This window comes from Diorhabda carinulata, chromosome 3, assembly GCF_026250575.1.
Source record: "Diorhabda carinulata isolate Delta chromosome 3, icDioCari1.1, whole genome shotgun sequence".
In the NCBI taxonomy this organism is placed as follows: Eukaryota; Metazoa; Arthropoda; class Insecta; order Coleoptera; family Chrysomelidae; genus Diorhabda; species Diorhabda carinulata.
The window spans coordinates 19,262,794-19,284,503 of NC_079462.1; the positions used below are offsets into that span (position 1 = coordinate 19,262,794).

A 21,710-nucleotide genomic window follows, 5' to 3' on the forward strand; every position below is an offset into this window, starting at 1 on the left:
AAAATAATTTGTATCTGTTATATGCTGTTCATCACTTTTTTGTCTTGTTAGATTCTACAATTTTTTTTTGATATTTTTATACAGTACACATAATTACGACAGTATATTCAATATATTTTTCATGCTCTATGTTGTCTGGTGGGTTCTCGTTAAGTAAAAAATTGTATTGTCTTCTTCAGATAGGATGAATCCACTCGTTTTAAGGAATTATTACCTTCTTACGTTGTTTCATTTACAGAAGTATGTGGTAGAGTATGTAGAGTAAGCTATTCTGTGTAGTAGTAGGCACCCAGGCCACAAGAACAAAGAGCTTCTGCTGGATGCTTGGACGAAACTAGCGAGCAAATTCAGTACAGAAGCAACAGTGATGACATTGAAGAAGAAAAAGGAATCGCTCTGTCTCATCCATTTTTCGCTTCTGTTGTTATGTAAGTTCAGAAAGTAATCTGGAGAAAACCAATATCGACAACTCGCACCCACTATGTATTTTTTCACGCTTGCTTGCAGCGCTGCGTCCAGTCTTCGTCCAATGTTCAGCCAACTTTGGAACGCAAATGTTGGCACAAACTCCGAACGCACCGGCTTACAACGTGTTCCTTAACGGTTCTGGAAAAACAAATAATGAGATTTACGAAAAGTTTTTATTAGAACTGTCATTTTTCTTTGGAGCCAACCAAAGTAGCTATGGATATAATTATGTTTTGACCTTAACTTACAAAGCATTATCTATATCGTAACAAAAAAAGCAGCTAGAGGAATTCATTCATTTAAAAATTGATATTTATAATTGGATTAATTGGATCATATAAATATTACGTACGAGTATTATCCAAATTATCCAAATCCATTTGGATAATTTGTTGTAAAAACTCAAAGTAGACATGATTCAATTTGAATAATCATAGGAATCATAATACAACTGGTTTGTTCTTTGACGTATATCAAAATGTAGCTGGACAAAAACAAAAGCTGAAATTTGCGGCATTATAATACACATTTGTTAAAAGTCAGAGGGAAAAATGTTTATTTTTGAATTAACATTTAAATAAATTAACCAATGCATTAAATAGATAAAAATGTTCTTTAAATATAGTTTGGAAAATTGGCAATTTCAATTACACAAAAGCAGCTTTGAATTTTTGAAATGGATTGCAATATTTATTTTCCAAAAATAGCATTTATCAACTTCAATTATCACACAATATTTCATGTAGTCTACTGAAGAATGGATATATATATATATATATATATATATATATATATATATATATATATATTTTTTTTTTTTTTTTTTTGGGGGGGGGGAGGGGATTAGGAATCTGCTCTCAGACATCTAGGCTGATCAATATTGTGCCTAGATAGTGTCGGGTTGGCTATTGGCTGTTGTACTGCCGACCGACTAAACCCTTCCCCCTCATACGTGGATTCACCTGCTGAGAAGAGTGCTGGAACTACCGTTAAGTATTACTTCAGCATTCCGAGCGTTGCCTTACACTTATTTTAATCTGTGCTTACTTCTATCTTCTTCTTTTGTCTCTATTATTTTCTGGATCATAACCGATACTATGTTCCATTTTTTTTTCACCCTGTAACATATGGTGTAAAATATTATCTGGAGTAAGTGTTTCTCCTACACATTGTTCAACTTCAATTCGTTGTGGGTTCCATTTTGCACATACGAAAAATGTGTGTTCCGCGTCATCCATTTGGCTACAGTACGTGCATTCCGTTGTATTACTGATTTTAAACCTGTGGAAGTATGCTTCAAAACAGCCATGTCCTGTTAACATTTGACTAAGATAGTAGTTCACCTCTCCATGTTTTCTGATTACCCACGTTCTAATATTTGGAATCAGTCTTCTAGTCCATTGTCCAGTTACTGCTTGTTCCCATTTGTCCTGCCACCGATTTAATGTTTCAGTACCTATCTCTATCTTCTCATTCCTTTGTTTGCCTTTTGTTTTGTATCGTTCCTCAGCCTGCAGTTCTATAGGTATTATTTCTGAAATCACTAACAGCGCGTTTGTGGAGGCTGTGCGGAAAGCACTACATACTCTCAAAGCTAACTTTCTTTGCACTTTTTGGCAAATATCCCTGTATTTGGCATATTTCAGCGTTTCATACCATACGGGAGACGCATATAACAAAATCGAGTGAGTTACTGCACATAACATTTTTCGTTTACTTGCTGTAGGCCCATTTTTTTGCGGCATTATTCTACTTAGAGACAAAGCAGATGCTTCTGCTTTCTTGCAGACGATTTCGATATGTTTTTTCATTGTAGCACCTGTGTCTAGGGTTACACCCAAATAATTAATTTGCGGTTTTGTAGTGATTTCGTTATTCAAGACTTCGATGGTGAGTGTTCTTGCTTCCTTTCGATCACCCAAAAGTACCTCCTCTGTTTTTTCAGGTGCAAGATCAAGTTTTTTCAAATGCATCCATTCAGCTATTCTTTGAATAGCGATGTTGGCTTCTACTACTACCTGTTTCTTTATCTTTCCTGTTACTACTACTGCAAGATCGTCAGCGTAGGCCACCAATTTTACGCTACTTGGCATATCCAGTTGCAACAAGTCGTCATAATATAAGTTCCAAAGGAGAGGGCCAAGTACCGAGCCCTATATATATATATATATATATATATATATATATATATATATATATATATATATATATATATATATATATTAATTATATTTTCTGAAGCAGCTTGGTAACTTTGAGGAGCTTCAGGACTATCTTGATTTCTGTCGGGCAGTTGATTGTCTCTTTGAGGTTAGTTTTCAGATCAAACTGATGGTATGCGGTAGAATATTATCTCTAGTCAGTGAGTATGGGCTTAACAGAAACAAGAACATAACAACGTTGGCAGATAGGGCGACTTTCTAATAGTAGTGGGTAAGTTATGTGTGGTTGAGTCTTCTTATTGTCTTCTCTCTTCAAAAAGTTCAGGTGCAGGGTATATCACTGGCAAGCTGATCTTGGGGAGGATTCTTGGAGGTTTCTTTGGCAAGGCGATCTGCAGATTCAATTCCAGTGATTCTAGTGTGCGATCAAAACCTAAGGTCGTGCATGTTTTGGACTATTGGACGACCTGTGAATATGGTTTTAATTGACTGTATTGACGGAAGGGAGTCAGTACATATGACTCTATTTTTATGGGGCGAAGAAATAAATTTGAAAGCTTTAAGAATGCTGTATAGTTCACCTGAGTAAACACTACACGTCGAAGATAAACGGAAGGAACTTATGAGCTCGTGGTTTTTAGTAACTGCGCAGCCGACACTGTATTCAGTTTTGGAGGCATCACTTTAGAGAATAAGGTCGAAGAATTTTTTATGAAGAATTTTTAGAAATTCATGTTTTTTGTAAGCAATAAGTGAGGAGTGGGGAAGTATAAGAAAGGTTGGTGTTTTGGAGTAGAACTGCATGCAATTGAGGGATAGAATGTATACTTGTTTGTAAATTAGTAGGTAGGAATGTGGTAAGTAGGTAATTAACAGGATTACAAGGAGTGGAAGATACTTTAGCAGCATATGAAAGGAGAAAAGATTGTCGTCTTAATGATAGTGGTGACTCATTAGCTCAGAACTGAAACTAGCAGCAGGACTTGAGCGGAAGGCCCAAAGGCAGAGACGAAGAACAGTGTTGTGAGTATATTTCAATAAATCCATTTTAGTCTCGGGAGCGGAAATAAAGATAAAATATCCATAGTCAGCTTTGACCGGATGAGAGCTCTGTAAACTCTTAGCAGTATAGTTTCGTTGGAACCCCATTGAAGATGGCTGAGGGTTTTATGGGTATTTATTGTGATTAGTAGTCCAAAATTTGACAGGTAGGTGGAGAAATTTTTAAGATATAAACATATGCGAATTGTTCTATTTTCGTTGACAAATTTGAAGAATATATTGATGAAAGTGATATTATGCAATAGAGAGATTTGAGAGATACCTAAGCTATGAAAATATTAACATTCCCTGGTACATACAAATTGTGTCTTATAAGAAAAACAAGTTTAAAGCAGCCGTGGCAAGGAATATTTGAGACATTGAAGACACAGCTAATGAGCGAACGCCTCAGCATTGATTTAATCGTTTTAATAGTGCAGATTTGACGCTGGAAGATCGTTTGCGCTCAGGTCGTCCACTTGCGTTGATAATGAGGTTAAAAGGGAAGCAGCAGAAAACCAACACAAGTAACAAGACTCGCCGTTTATCGAACTCCCCGACTTTTTGACTCCATACATCCCCATTTAAATCTATTAAGTAAAATGTATGAAAGTTGTCGAATAGTGCTACATTAATTAACCGAAATTCAAGCGAAAAGTCGATTAGAAGCTTGCCTAGCCGAAAGATCGTTTCATTAGACGCATTACTCGGGATGAAAAATAGATTTATCCAAATAACACAAAAATAGGAAATCAGTGAATTCACAAAGAAAAATTGCCAGAGCTCTCTTCGCAAAGGGAAGTCTTATTGTGTCTCTGGTGAAAGTATGAAGGTTGAATGTACTACGAAATCACACCAGATGGTCGAGCTACCAATGCTGAAGTACATAGTAGAATTAATGAATTAATGAATACACTATTCACACCACCACTTCACCATCACTAACAATTACACCGTCTGACGTGCGCTTCGACAACCAAGTTATCGTCTTCAAAGATTGAAGGTAAAGTAGTTACTAGACAATAACTTGATTATCGAAACGCGCGTCGTACAGTGTAATCGTGAGTGTTGGTGTAGTGGTGGTGTGAACAGTGCAATCAGTATAACTATCGCCAACGGTTCCAGAAATTCCAACTCACATAGTAGACTGCTGATGAGAATATTTCAGGTTTTCACGGAGAAATATCCAGGTTTAATTAACCTTAAGCGGGTGCTCTTACAACAAGCCACTGCTATATCACATACCACGAAAGTTACGCGAAATAAGATCGAACTTGGTGGACTTGCGGACCCTTCAGGTTACTATTTATCCAGATGCATGTCGAAATATTTATTAATTAAAGATCGTTAGAGATGAATTTCTCGAGTCTTTTATCTTTTCACAAACTCCTACCATTATTTTCAATCGTTTTTGTACTTTTTAATAAATCAGAATTGGATTTTTTGAAATAAAAAATATTGTTATTGTTTTGTTAACCTAATATCAAAGAATACTTTGAGCGAACAACAAACTCTTGCATATTTGAAAACGCCCATGTGGTGATGAAAGTCCCTCATTAGCAACTGTGTTGGTACAGCGAAAGTAAAAAAGGACAGACCGATATCGCTTGATAACGAAGCAAATGCGGATTAGACCTGCTTTGCAGTTACTGTTAGAAATATTAAAACATATAAACGAAGTATATCGAAGTGATCGAAGCAAAAAACAGACCATTTTATCATATTCATACCCACCAGAAAAGCCTTTTGTGGATTCATAAATACTCACTAATAGAAACAAATTCAAAAAGTCTGTTAAGAAAGTTATGTACGATTTTTTTTTCAGTAGTACAGTCAACGTTGATTAGAGACCCGTATAAAGTATACCGAAGACAGGCGAAGTATTGGTAAAGGCTTGTTTTGAAGAGCTATGGTCGTTTGGGAAATTTTTGTGGTCTTCGGTAGCATGTATTCACATCAGTTTTCTGATACTTTAGCGAGGCAAGAATTACTATTCCACGTGAAGATTCTTGACAGTAATTCCATAGCAAGTTTATGAGAAGAGATGAGGCGAGACATAAGCTCTTAGAAACCCTCCAGGAATTAAAAGGGGTTATTGAAAAAGAAGGGAAGGGATATAGTTCAACAGTTCATCAAAGAATTTATAAGGTCGATAGAAGCTGCGAAAGGCTCTTGGTGACAATACAAGCTACTGAATACTGAGTCAATTGAACTTGTTTTTTAGTGTACAGAATTAAAAATAAGACTTTTTGAGTGTAAATGGTGGCTAACGTAAATCTAGGTTCACTTTCAATAAATAGGGTCAAATGCTATTTAAAATTTCTCTAATGTATCCGGCTACATCGGAGTACAAGGCAATGATCACCTGGCGAGGAAAGGCGAGACAAATCTATTCATACAACCACGACAGTGTCCGGTAAACTACCACATGAGGAAACTCGGAGAAACTCTCAACAATCCTTGTCGTTTAAAGAAGCTAGGGAAACAGCCGAACATCGTCTCTGTCCATAGACGAAGACTATCAAGCAAACTCCTTGCTACCTGACTGGTAAACAGTCCGGAGTACGCAATACATCAATAGGTCTATCTATCTGTCTTTCCATGTCTTTCTCGGTTCATTTATCTATCTTTCTATCTGTCTATCTGTCTATCTGTCTATCTGTCTATCTGTCTATCTGTCTATCTGTCTATCTGTCTATCTGTCTATCTGTCTATCTGTCTATCTGTCTATCTGTCTATCTGTCTATCTGTCTATCTGTCTATCTGTCTATCTGTCTATCTGTCTATCTGTCTATCTGTCTATCTGTCTATCTGTCTATCTGTCTATCTGTCTATCTGTCTATCTGTCTATCTGTCTATCTGTCTATCTGTCTATCTGTCTATCTGTCTATCTGTCTATCTGTCTATCTGTCTATCTGTCTATCTGTCTATCTGTCTATCTGTCTATCTGTCTATCTGTCTATCTGTCTATCTGTCTATCTGTCTATCTGTCTATCTGTCTATCTGTCTATCTGTCTATCTGTCTATCTGTCTATCTGTCTATCTGTCTATCTGTCTATATCTGTCTATCTGTCTATCTGTCCATCTGTCTATCTGTCTATCTGTCTATCTGTCTATCTGTCTATCTGTCTATCTGTCTATCTGTCTATCTGTCTATATCTGTCTATCTGTCTATCTGTCTATCTGTCTATCTGTCTATCTGTCTATCTGTCTATCTGTCTATCTGTCTATCTGTCTATCTGTCTATCTGTCCATCTGTCTATCTGTCCATCTGTCTATCTGTCTATCTGTCCATCTGTCTATCTGTCTATCTGTCTATCTGTCTATCTGTCTATCTGTCTATCTGTCTATATCTGTCTATCTGTCTATCTGTCTATCTGTCTATCTGTCTATCTGTCTATCTGTCTATCTGTCTATCTGTCTATCTGTCTATCTGTCTATATCTGTCTATCTGTCTATCTGTCTATCTGTCTATATCTGTCTATCTGTCTATCTGTCTATCTGTCTATCTGTCTATCTGTCTATCTGTCTATCTGTCTATCTGTCTATCTGTCTATCTGTCTATCTGTCTATCTGTCTATATCTGTCTATCTGTCTATCTGTCTATCTGTCTATCTGTCTATCTGTCTATCTGTCTATCTGTCTATCTGTCTATCTGTCTATCTGTCTATCTGTCTATCTGTCTATCTGTCTATATCTGTCTATCTGTCTATCTGTCTATCTGTCTATCTGTCTATATCTGTCTATCTGTCTATCTGTCTATCTGTCTATCTGTCTATCTGTCTATCTGTCTATCTGTCTATCTGTCTATCTGTCTATCTGTCTATCTGTCTATCTGTCTATCTGTCTATCTGTCTATATCTGTCTATCTGTCTATCTGTCTATCTGTCTATCTGTCTATCTGTCTATCTGTCTATCTGTCTATCTGTCTATCTGTCTATCTGTCTATCTGTCTATCTGTCTATCTGTCTATCTGTCTATCTGTCTATCTGTCTATCTGTCTATCTGTCTATCTGTCTATCTGTCTATCTGTCTATCTGTCTATCTGTCTATCTGTCTATCTGTCTATCTGTCTATCTGTCTATCTGTCTATCTGTCTATCTGTCTATCTGTCTATCTGTCTATCTGTCTATCTGTCTATCTGTCTATCTGTCTATCTGTCTATCTGTCTATCTGTCTATATCTGTCTATCTGTCTATCTGTCTATCTGTCTATCTGTCTATATCTGTCTATCTGTCTATCTGTCTTTTTTTTTTTTTTTTTTTTTTTCCTGTAGGGGGGGAAATCCTCATGGACACCCGACAGCCCCTCCGTCCTCTCGGTTTCATACTTTCGGGTAGTGTCAGACTCTTACTGACTAAAACCCCCCCTGTGCTCTCGCTCTTTGCAATGGTATCCACTCTCGCATTGCTTCATTGCAAAGGCTGTCTTTCACTGTGGTCTAATTTCTACTTTCTCTTTCTTTGGTCTCTATTATAGCACGTATCGCTTCATAGGTGTACTTCCAGGACTCTTCTGACTCTAACAAACATTCCATCATGGTGCCGATGTTGAAAATTCTTCCACATTTCTGGGTATACAAGTTCCTTACTTCTTCCCATCTAGAGCAGAGGAAAAGCGTATGTTCGGCGTCGTCCTCCTCGCCACAATAGTTGCATTTGGGAGTGTTTGACCTTCGCTTGGTGTATAGGTACTTACGGAAGCATCCATGGCCCGAGAGTGCTTGGGTTAGGAAATAATCAACTTCCCCATATTTCCTGTTCACCCAGACTTCGATTACAGGAATAAGTCGGTGGGTCCATCGGCCGTACGTTCCGCTGTCCCATTTCGCTTGCCACCTCTTGCGTCAAGCTTCGAAACTCCGTCGTACCTCTCTTTTCTCTCTTTCGCTTGTAGCTCTATTGGAGGCAGTCCTGCTATTACCCCTACTCCTTCGGCAGAAACAGTCCGGTAGGCACTGCATATGCGAATAGCCATCTTTCTCTGCAGCCGGGTCAGCTTTGCGATGAAAGTTTTTCTTTCGGAGACGGTGTGCCATACTGGTGCACCATACAGGATCTGGCTGTGAACCACACTCGAAAGGATTTTCCTCTTAGACGCTCTGGGACCCCCGATGTTTGGCATTATGTTCGCCAAAGCTGAAAGAGTTTTCTCTGCTTTTTCTATTGTCTTCTCAATGTGTTGTTTGAAGCTAAGTTTCGTATCTAGCCAAACACCTAGGTACTTTACTGCTTTAGTAGGCATAACGATCGTGCCTTGTACGTCTCTGTCTATCTGTCTATCTGTCTATCTGTCTATCTGTCTATCTGTCTATCTGTCTATCTGTCTATCTGTCTATCTGTCTATCTGTCTATCTGTCTATATCTGTCTATCTGTCATAATGTAATGTAATACCGATCATTCGAGAAAACGTTGAAATTAGTATGTCTCGAGTATTAATCGTGTTTTTTCTAACAATGCATTTACTCGAAGTAGAAAATCATTGACAACAATCTCTTGGTAAACTTTCGGAGACGGAAAAGCTTTTTCGTTAATGTGAAATAACTGGGATTATCTGAGGGACTAATGTAATTTGTTCATCTGAACATGTTCAGTAGATTTTTGCATGACTAGGGTTTTTTCAAAGCTCATCGTGCTTTATTATTTTTCCTCTTTTATCTTCTCATTAATTATTTTTATGAATCCAACCACCACTGGCACACATAGGCGACTGTGCTTTTCACCAGCATTCATTATTCTTCTGTTTTTCTCTGTCTCGTTTAAAAAAAGCGACGTGACTAAAGTCCCGATTGCAAGGCAGTATCACTTTGTTGTTATTAAAAAAAAGGTCACTGTAACTCAGCTTCTCGTACTTTTATTCCAAACAAGTAGATTCATTAATAGTAATGACAACGGGAATAACAATAATCAAAATCCCTAAAAATCTGTGTCACATGAATATTATTTGGTAATATATCTATAAAACTAGCAACTGAAGCGGAATTTAAATGTTTTTACACAAAAATCAATCACAGCTTGACGTTTTTGTTTTGTTTTACAATTTTTACAAAGTTCGCCTAACGTAACCCATACAAAACAAAATTTATCGAGAGCATCGCCGCCAATCAAAAGTGTGATGATGATAAAATCGCTCTTCAAAAACATAAACGGCTCTCTCGGAAATATTTTTTTGAAATAATTATTTCGCATCAATTGTTTTTAATACAGAAATCAATTCTATTCGTGTAGAATTAAAACGAAAGAATGATTGGGAGGCTTACAAATGTTTGGAACAGGGTTGCCAGACGTCCCGGATTTCAAGAGACAGTCCCGTATTTCCCTAGCTTGTTCCGCGTCCCGGAACAAAGTGAAACCGGACTCTGTTTTTCCCGTATTTCACTTTCACGAGTGACAAAATTAAAACAATTAAATGAAAAGTTACATTATATGTTTTAGTAAATATTATATTATCCCGCAACAAAGAACATTAATATTGGCGCCACCACTCCACAACACTATGTCATCCAATCCATTTCACCAATCGTTACTCAGTTCAGTTCACAGCAGTGGAGTTAAGCTCTAACCGAGTGAGGTTTATTTATATATTGTGTGAGTAGGTTTAAAGAGTTTTTTTTCTAATATAATAAATTTAGGCTATCGGTACTGCTGCTCTTCATACATACAATGGATCATAAAAAAAAGGAAACGTTGTAGCATTAAAGATGTGCAAAAAAAATGGTTGTGCGTATTTAGGGAGGAGTGGATTGAAGAAGAAGAGTGTCTTAAACCATGTACAGGTAATGTTCACAAGTCCTCATGCAAATATTGCATTGCATTTTTCTATTGCTCGGCCGTAGTGATGTTATTCAACATTCACAAAGTGGAGAACACAAAAGAAATAAAGTTACTGTTGCTTCCAGTTCTTCGATAAGAAATTTTTTTGCAACTAAAACTTCTCCTGGAAGCGACAGGCTGGCTATGGCAGAGTTAACCTCTGTATTTCATAAAGTTGAATATAACTTATCTTATATGTCAATGGATTGTAGTGACAAGCTTTCACCTAAACTATATGATGACTCAAAAGTAGAGACAAATTTTCTTGTGGGAGAACTAAAGCAGAAGCTAATGTAAAAAATATACTGCGCCCAATATTGACAAAATCTGTAATTAATAGTATTAGGGAGTTTCTTTTCTATTCTAACAGACTCATCGAATAAAGGAAATAGGAAGTTCCATCCATTGTGCGTGCAATATTTCACTAAAGAAAAGGGCATTTGCACAAAACTGCATGACTTTATAGAAGCACCTTAAGAAACCTCTGATACCATTGTTAATTGTGTTAAGACTTGCTTGACATAACATAATCTAAGTTTACGTCAAGTTTCAGCTTTTTCTGCTGATAATACAAATGCAAACATGGGTAAGAACCGATCAGCATTCACTTTGCTGAAAGATCAAAATCCAAACTTGTTAAAAGCAGGCTGTATATGCCCTGTTATTCATAATGCTTCCTGCAATACCATTGAATCGTTAGAAGTTGATGTTGAAGCAGTGGTCCTAACAATGTATTCACATTTTTCTTCATCTTCACATTTTCTTAAGCCTTATGTTTCTTTATTTCTATGAAGAATTTTCCGCCCTTGCTTTTCGGGAGGGGATGGAGTTGTAGATTGTCCTGTATTCAGCAATCAATCTGGATCTGGTACCCTTGTTTGGATGTACTTTATATGGAATATTATTATATTATTATTAATAGAATATATATCAGTTTTCATTTAAAGTCAATAGTTACTCGGAAATAATTGAATAAATATTGTTTTTCAAAGTCATTATACAAACTATCAATTGCAAACATAGCAATTGCAGAGGATTTTGATAGGCTGAGTATTTGGAAATTTTGTTATAAACTCGGCTTGAAATTTATTGGACAATAACACATTTGGACTTCATTATTTATATACGAATTTCCTGGAAATCTCGACAATTCTGGGCCCAAATACCTCACTGTGTATTTTGAATTCATTTATTTTTGAAAAGTGTAATTCATATACACTTTGTCCATTTTAATAGACGTTTTCCCTTATTTTGATGTAGGTAATGGTTTTTGTTCAACCTGTAACAACTCTTGTGCTCTTGTGCTGAGTATCATAGTAAAAATTTTATAGATTTCCTAGACCAGTTTTCCAGAGCTGCTATGTCTTTATAAAAACGTATTTTTTGTCAAATTTTATACATTTTAACGGAGAGTTGTAATGAATGCTCCATGAGGTTATTAAAGTGAAAGTTGATCTTTTAAGCTCTACTACTAATATAATTGTTAATAGATGAATTGCTAATCAATTTATGATTCAAAAAAGCAATTGAATTAATATATTCAAAATTAAATAATAATTTTAATGAAATTATCAATAAGTGAGCGAACTGAAACTCGAAAAGATATAGTATAGTATACAGTTTCAGTTTTATCTATGTAAGGCTCAATTATCTTGGAAACGGCTTATACGATTTTTATGATTTTTATTGTTAAGAAATGCTGACTATTTTTCATGTAATATTTTATATACCTTACTGCCATAATTCCAGAGTTATAACTACATTTACAGTATACCCACCAAAGTTAGAATAAATATTGTACATTTAGATGGCTACGATTGAATAAACTCGTTTAATTTGAATATTCTTTAATAATTTATGTGCTAATACAAATCTCGTAACAAGATCTAGTGTCAGTAAGTTAGTACATAGTTGAACGAAACTGCTGCAGTAAAATATTTATCCAAATCATGACGCAAAAAACCTAGAACAACTGAAGACAAATATTTAAATCTTTGTGTCATGTTAGAAGTAGATCCACATTATTTTGAAATAGAAAAATTACGAATTTTAGAAAACATATAATAAAGGCGATTACAGAAGATGCTCAAAATTTACTTCAATACAACAATCCATGCGATTTTGAAAACATTGCAATACATTTTGCAACATCCCTGTCTGCCCAATTCTTCTTATCTCTGTGGTAATGCTATCTTTTAATTCTTAAATATTGGCAGGTTTTGTTTTATAAACGATGTTGTTTAAGTGACCCCACAGGAAATAGGCTAAAGGATTCATGTCGGGAGATCGCGGGGGCAATTTGGTAAAACCACGCCTTCCAATCCATCTTCTAGGAAACAGATTATTTAGGTATTGCCTCACCACACACGCATAGTGAGGTGAGGCATCATCTTGTTGTAGCCAAATATTGTCGTTTGGGATATTATTATCTGAAAATTCCTAATAATGCAGTTTTTTTAAAATGTAATTGAAAATACTTACTTGGATGTGGAAATATTCAAGCCAACTCAGGTATAATACTATTTTCCAATAAATCTAAATACGCAGGACCATTTCAGTTACCCTCAATGAAAAAGGGACCAATTATTTTGTTGCCTATTATTTCAGCCAATACATTCAGTTTTTCGGGATATTGCGTGTGGGATTCACGCATCCAACGAGGATTATTACGCAAGCGACAGTTATGCCGATTTACGTATTCAATAATACAAAAAGTGGCCTCATTGCAAAACATAACATCACTTAAAAAAATTGGATCGGTTTGTTTGTAACTCTTCACGTCTATCAAAATCGTCATCTGACAACTCTCGAATAACGTTTCTTTGAATAGATGGATTTTATTTAAATAAAATTTTCATTACAGATGTTTGCGAAATATCAAGTTTCTTGGATATTTGTCTACTACTCACATGTGGATCTTCTTCTAACAGGACATAAACATCTAAAGATTTGTTATCAATTGATGCAGTTTTTCTGCGCTCTGATTTGGATAAATCTTTTACTGAACTAGTTTCGTTAAACTTTTTCACTGATTTACTGACAGTAGATCCTGTTATTGTAGCAATCATAGCCATAACCATAGCTAAATGTATTATTTTAACTTCGGCGGAGATAACGCAAATGTAGCTATAACTCCGAAATTATGGCATTTAGGTATAGGGAACATTAGATGAAAAATAATAAATATTTTCATCATAATACCGGCCGTATCACAAGACCCTTGTACACAAAAATTTTAAAAAATCGTATAAGCTATGTCCGAGATAATTGAGGCGTTCCACACTTAAAACTCACTCTGTCTAGTAATATATGCCAGTATATCATTCCTCGTTAGCATTGCATGTTTCTTTGATTTATACAGTCGTAGCTGAAGGAGATATTTTTAACAGTTCTCTCAAGACATCCCAGCCCAAGTCCTGCAGAGGGAACAATTCGTACATCAAATTCCGGCCACAAAAATCTTAGTAAAGTAGGTACTTGAACATATCTCTCCATCTTAAATTCCATTTCTCAACAATCATTTTTGCTTATAAATATATCATAACATTTCGCATAGTGATTTTGTTTTATTTATTGTTTTATTAATGTTTCTGTCAACAGTTAAGAAATGCGTCATATCATTTGCAAATGTTTACTATGTACATGTTTACATGTTACTTTGTTTTATCAAGGAGTTGATGAATTTTTGTGGCCCATGTCGCGGTTGTTATTTTGAGAAGTTGCTTGCTGTTGTGACTGATTCTGACATATCAGAAGATTTGGCTTGGGCTAGCGAAACAGGAGGTTTAATAGCAAGAGAAAAATTCAAGCAATAGACGACGATCGCGCAAAATTTACGAAATTTTTATAGCATTAGCTTCATGTGATGATGTCTTTTCTATGTTTTTAACCAAATTGTACGTCTTTGCAATTTCAATAAAAAGACTCAAAGTTCACATTTAGAAAAGATACAGCTAAATATATTTATTATAAGTCATTACTCATTCAAATCATTACGTTTTTATTGATGATTGTCATAAACTATATATCTACACTTAAACTATTTTAAATCTAATTAATTCTAAGAACACATCTATTCGAAAAGTTACTCGAGTAATACCACTAATGCTAACCGTAAGCCTAAGATGATGAAATTTCCTAATAAAGTAGTTCATATATGCGTAGGTTTAATGAAAGCACGTGAAAAGGGCTTTAAATGAAAGGTAAACCAACAACAGAACAGGACTTGAAACAGAAATAGACTTGCTAAATTAGAATATACTGAGAAATGTCTCGACCATTAGTAATTTGTTGTACATTAGGAAAATAGGACACTACTCAAAATATACTTGTTAATTGACATCCTTATAACTGATATTTTTTATATTGGACACCGTTTTTTTTTTCAACCTCCGATTGCTCCGTGCAGACGCTACGCGGACATAAGTAAGTGGACATGCGCTATAAGCGGCAGCGAAACTCTCGCACTACACACTCCGCCACTATTGAGATTTTGGTGTCAGTCGGCGTTGTGCTACAGCCACTTAAACATGTTCGCCATCATTGATGCTCCCGCCAAGTGTGAATTGCGGAGTGTGAATCGTTTTCTACAGGCTGAAGGCCATAGTGCTGCAAAAATCCATCGGAGAATGAGCCGTGTGTATGGGAAAAATTCATGAGTGATGGTGTTGTGCGTGGTGTGGAAATTTTGAAGATTCCGCAGATTCGCCATTACTTCTTTGTCTACAGAATTTCCAGAAGTTTCAAGGTCTGTTTTGTACTGTATTGTTACTGAACGGTTAGGCTACATTGGCGGCAATATACTTTGATGAGAGTATTGAAAAGCTTGTCCACAGATATGACAAATATCTGAATCTCTTCGGTGATTATGTCGAAAAGTAACTGTAAGTGTACCATTCTTTTGGTAATAAAATTATTGTTTTATAAGAATTTGTCTTTTATTTAATGCTTATCGGAGGTTGAAAGAAAAACGGCCGTCGTATATATTTCACTAATTTCGAAGGCACCTATTGACTTCAAATTTAATTACTTTTGGTGACAATATATGATCAATGAAAAAATTTATGAAATATTTAATGATATCGCATGAATTGATTAAATCAACGATGCAAAGAAAATGATTTACTATTCAAAATGGTATTAAGAAAATGAAGACGAAAAAAAATGGATTATAATTTTTTCTAAATTCAATTTAATATCATTCTATATAAGAATTTTGTGGCTTAAGGATTTAAAACAAAAATAGTCGATTCAAGCTGGGGAATTATACAATTTTGCATTTTTGCCTCTCTATATTATTTTCAATTAAATTTCTTGATTTCAAAAATTTCATGTCGAATTATTTCAAAGCAAATCATTTATATGAGCCCGTTTCAAATGTAAAAAAATCCAGATAACTCAACGATTCGTTGAAGCAGCTTACAATTATGTTATTGGTGGATCAAATCTCATTAGGTCACATTTCCTTAAAAAACAATGAGTTTCGAAGCAGTAGGATAAAATTCAAAGCGTCCACAATTTATTATATTACTATGTTCAATCATTTTTTCATACATTACAATTACATGAAGTGTATTTCTCAAAACTGTTAATTTTGTTGTATTTTAATTAAAGTACGATCCTCAACTATTCGCGATTAACTTCAGGGTATGAAGATAAACAAACAACTTTATGTTTGTGTATTCATAATATTTTAAATAAATATATTTATTTCAAGTTAGATATTTTCGTTTCAATACAGTTATTACCTTTGAAAAATTATCGTAGTGCAAATATTCAAAAAATCTGGGGAACAATTACAAATTGCGCTACTTATTCAGCGAAAGTAACGTGTTAAAAGAAGAAAGTATATTGGGTATAGTAGATGGTTCATTTTAAGAGTGATATAGTTAACTCAATGCTTCTACAATTTTTCTATACCATTTATATATTTTATACAATTTCTTTGTCTTAGCCCAATACTCCTCAACTTAATCCAAGACGAAATCAATTTGATTATGGACGAAATCAGTCAAAATCTCAGGCTATAAAACTTACGACGTTATTCTTATAGCTAAAAACGAAGACAAATTAACAGTTCAAGTGAGTAGCAAAGAGATCCAATCTGAATATATCTTCATAGAAGACTGAATTCTTTGAAATATAAGGAACCAAAGCCTTGTTGGTTGCTTGTATATGATCAGTCAGTGAATCAGTAAGCTTCAAGCACCTCGGCGTCAACATTAACAGTAAAAGAAAACATAACACAAGAAGTGAAGTACTAGCAGACTCAAGCAGCTATGGGATTTCTAAATAAACTAAAGAAATAAGCATGTGCGAAGTTGAGAGCAGCTTGAGAATCTACCCTGTGTGAGATTAGTCATGACATTTGCATGAGGAACAATGACCACAAAAAAGTGAATACCTGATTATCCTGAGGAACAACGACACAAGACTAATTTGCGTGGACAATATTATGAGATGGGTTGAAGGTAGAACATGAAACTGGTTACAAAAGCTGATTACCAGATATCCAACATTTTTACTAAAAGAAAAGCAGACCACGCAAGAAATGGAATGAAGCTACATCTCAGAATATCAAGAATAAGGCCGAGTTGTTGGTTCAAAACAGAAACATGTCTTTAAAAAGAAGAAGAAAGAAGATTTGAATTTTCACGTCTAAAAATTGACTTCCATTTTAAGCTTTATTTGATTTGATTTATATTCCTTTCCATGGCGCATTTTGTCAAATTTGACAATAATTAGTACTGGCTGGGGGCTAATATCGAAACTATTATGTTGTAGAAGAAATTCCAATTGCAGTTTATACAATTTCACCATGATGTGCATAGTCAACCGTTTCTTTGTGATTTTCTCTCTCAATTGGTCCAAATGAACAATATTTCATTTCTATTACAAAATATCACCATCACAACTTTGATGGATGTCTTTAGTTTGGGTAATACATATTTACTGAATGAAAAATGAATTTCCCATTTGAAAATGTATACTAAGATGTGCTGCATAAAAATTTTCTCGTTACAACCCTGTTAAACCATAAGATACTCAAAGAGGGGAAAATACCTTTAAGGGTGTAGGTTTACTTCCTAATAGGGTGAATTAGTAAAAGATTAGGGAACTACCCTCTTATTTGAACTCTCTGATATCAAAGATGGCTGATTTTTGTGAGGGCTAAGAGTGGAGGGAAATAGACATCTACTAAAGAAAGTTCCTAGTGTTGCAGTTGATTCAAGGGAAGGTAATTGATAACAGTTCAGGTATATATTATAATAAAATCCCTTCAACAGAAATGATGACTTTCAAACATAGTTCAAATAGGATCCTAGATGTTTATAAAAATGGTTAATATTTTTATTTCAGTCGAATCTACTTAATTAGAGACTAAAATATTATTTAGAGTTTGGATTACAATGGTATTTTTATTTCAAAACCAAAAGGTACATATAATGCATAATGGCAATCAATTATTATGTATTGATAATTATGTATTATGTATTTCGAACTAATTTCGTAATATCAGTTTGTTTCCAAGCACTGTTGTTAGCTCTGTTGCAGATCTCTATGCCCTATCAATCAGTGAAATAGTCGCCAGGACTGTAGATAAGCAATGTCCAGAGACTCTGACTCTCCCTTTCTTATCCACCTTTGAATCCGTTTGCCTAATTCGTCAGCACGCTTCTTCAATTTCAGAAATGTTGTTGCACGGCTATCCACTTAGGAACGCGGAGTACGACCTTCACCTACATACTCCACGTTCTGAATTATTTAAAAGCTCAATATTTTACAATGCAAAGAAATAAAATCGATATCATCTGTTCCCGCATTCCGCAATAATTTGAGGGTATATTTACTGCAAAGTACTATGTAAACGATTTCTATTGTATTAATAATATTTAATTTTGGACATGCTGCATACTGGTTTAATTTGTGCCATGGACTTATATATGACTTATTTACTAATTATTTCCTATTACCACTACCTATAATTTAGATACTCATTTTGGTTTTATTCTGTATATTGAAATTTTATTTTTTTATTCAATTATTTTTATGTTTGTTTTTTAATTTTTACAAGCTTTTGTCTACAAATTGTAACAATTTTTGACAATAAAGCATTTCTCTCTCTCTAAAACAAGCTCAACAATTTCTTTTCGATAGAACTTCTTCAAATTATATATGAAGGTCCAATAGATTGGATTATATAAGAATTCTGCTGGGGTCACTGCAAATATCAAAAAAAAGTAGAATACTCCGGTTTTATCTCTACATTAAATGTTAAAAATCAATTCTTTAAATGGTTTTTGGTTATATAATGTTTCTTATAATGTTTCTTGTTATTGCGATAAGCAGCAGGAACTTCTTTGACACGTTCCTACCACTAATGGTCTCAATTTATCTGATCCATCCATATTTGATGCAAACAAAACTATCAATATTTCTTTACTTTGTTGTTTCCAATGACATTTTTCATATTTAAAAGTAAGAGTTTCATCAGGTAAATATTAGAAAAAGAGATCGGTTTCACCAGTATTGAAAATATCTATCAAAGTCTTCAGCTTGCTGTACTTGTATAAGCAAACTGCATCATTAACGATTTTGCTTTTCCTATAAACTATCTTAACTCAACTTCAATGCTCTTCTTGAAATTGGCTGGAAAAGGCCATCCTTCACTTGCTACAAAGTTTTTGATGCTTAGAGTAGACCTGAACTTTTTTGTTGTTTTTCCTCTAATAGTTAATATTTGTCATCTATATCTTGAAATCATTAGGCTTTTTTCCAGATTAGGAATTTCACCTTGAGCTTGAGTAGCACAAATCTTCTTCTTATATTTTCTTGTGGTGGAAAGAGCACTTAGAAGAATCTTAAACTCGTTTCTAATACCACTTCCCATCTCATGTTTGTCTTTTTCGATTAACTCCTTATTTTCAGCATCTATACTTTTCAGAATTCATGATTAACATAACCTTTTGGTTATTAAATCATGGAAAGAGTAATTGAAACCAAACAAATGGAAGTATGAAGTGTTAACTCATCATCACAATAGTTTGAACTAATTTGAACTTGTCGCACAATGTTCGTTGAATATATGCAGTCTGATAGCTTGAATTGTGGGCGATAATAATGACTGATTATGTTGAAAGAAAAGATTTAATTTTATTTTTTATTACCTATTTCAAAAGATTATAAAAAACACGCCCATGTGTTGATAATTTTTTAACTATTGACGGTTGAACGCATCAAAAAGCCGCTTAGTGTTCAATGCTATTTTTCCATCGATAGATGATGCTCTTTCATCCATCGCCACCGCCGTCATCGTCCAAACAACATCGGATCTTCCCATTGTTGCGCCCTCTTTTGTTGTCTTCTGATGTTATTGTTGACGTTACAAACGGCGACACCCTGCCGAGCAATAATCTTTATATATAGTGTAATCAGCTTTTGGGTACTAATTTTTGAATTTTCATAACTTTTGTATGGTTTCTAGTTCGGCATTTATATTTAGTCGCACGCAAAAGTAGGCTCTCTTATTTTATTTTTCAATGCTAACAAATATACAAACTGTTGCCGTATGAAATATCAATAAGGATACGAGGGATGAACGATAATAAATAGTGGATGATTATGTAAAATATCTTAAACATATAATCAGTATTCAGTGATATGAAGAAAAGAATAAAAATTTTATTTATTTTTTACAACACATGTAGAAGTCCGTAATACGTCAATAATTGAAATTTCAGTCCAATTGAATGAGTATCTGCTCTTCAACTTCAATAAATTTCACTACACGAATTCTCCCTGCTCTCTGCCATACTAAAATAGCTATACTCTTAATTAATTAATCTCATCTTATGCCACCTATATCAAGACACATAGATTTTGGTGGTCTTAATCCAACACAGGTTCAATTTGAAGCCAACCCAGCGATCTAGTCCAAGCTCGGAGATTTTTATAGATTTGGTCGGTATGAGAAAAGTTCAAATCTCATTAATCGTCTATGAACAATTCCAATAACTCTTTCCTTTTCTGTAAACCACTGAGTTGCTATTGCCCTTGTAGGTGAGAAATAATCTCTCAAATCTAATAACTGCCAACGACTTTAACCTTTTGTTGTCCTGCTCACTCATCTTATACCACTGGCTGTTCGGGTTCGGCCTTCTTAATTGCGTACCTGATTACATTTGATAATTTTCCAAATACTTTTATCATGAATGTAAACGTATGGAACCACTGCATTCGAATAAATTCTGTCTTCTGACATTGAAATGGGGCGGTTAGTCCATTACTTGAAAAAAATAATGAAGTAGAATTATCAACAAAATTCGCTCAAATTCTATGTTTTAAAGTATGCGAATGAAAATATAAAGGTTGTCTTATGAATAATGTAGATTTCCAAAGAATGCCTTAATACATAAGTAAAACCCATCTATAATTTTAACTTAACATTCACAGTGATGGATTTACCAGTAGGCTAAGTAGGCATATTTTGTCCAGCAATTTCCATTCAAAAAATTTTTAAAAATATTTTATTCACACTAAGAAAATGATTTTTAATGAGCCTAACAAGAGAGCTTTAAGTTTTTCGAAGAAATATAATATAATTAAGCGCATAGAAAGAATATAATAGAGGAACGAAAAAATACAACAAATAAAAGTTTTAATGAACTACCTGATGATATTGAAATGGCTGTGATGATTACTTTAGAGTTACCACGTTTATAGTTGTCTCATATCTGCCTCAAGAGGCCTATAAAGGATTTAACTTGAATTATTCATACCGTAATGATTTAGAAACAAAATTAGTTCAGAAAGGTTTACACTAAGATATCTTTCACTATTTACTTTGTACTTTTCTGTGTACATAAGCGTAAAATTGTTCAGGTGAGAGAAGCTTTCTTCAATTCATAGCTTTATTCATATTATATGAGTGTTGAATAGTTCAAAACCTACCTTATCTTACTAAAGTATACATGATACAAGTTTGCTTGAAATAAAGTCTTTCAACAAGCTTTTTGAGACCTCGGTAAAACCATTCTTTGGGCTTAAATACAAAAAATTGTCGCATTGCATTTTCGAGATCTCCTTTGGATGCAAATTTTTCTCAAGCAAGAATTTAACCAAGGATCTGAACAAATAGTAATCCTACGGCGAAAGGTCCGGACTAAATGCTGAACGTCGCGTCGTAGGAGTTCAATACCACCAAGTTCTTGGTGGTATCTTGTTTCG

At 34.5% G+C, this 21,710-nt stretch overlaps 1 protein-coding gene across 1 annotated transcript; it reads right to left on the reverse strand.

Annotated features, from left to right (window-relative positions):
• Positions 1-8,447: 8,447 nt before the first annotated feature.
• On the reverse strand, positions 8,448-8,915 carry LOC130891589 (uncharacterized). The gene has a single exon (XM_057796416.1). The coding sequence runs from the start codon at positions 8,913-8,915 to the stop codon at positions 8,448-8,450; it is 468 nt and encodes a 155-aa protein (XP_057652399.1).
• Positions 8,916-21,710: the final 12,795 nt, after the last annotated feature.

Excerpts from the sequence above, each read along its gene's own strand:
- LOC130891589 (XM_057796416.1), bottom strand. The coding sequence starts at position 8,915 with ATGCCTACTAAAGCAGTAAAGTACCTAGGTGTTTGGCTAGATACGAAA.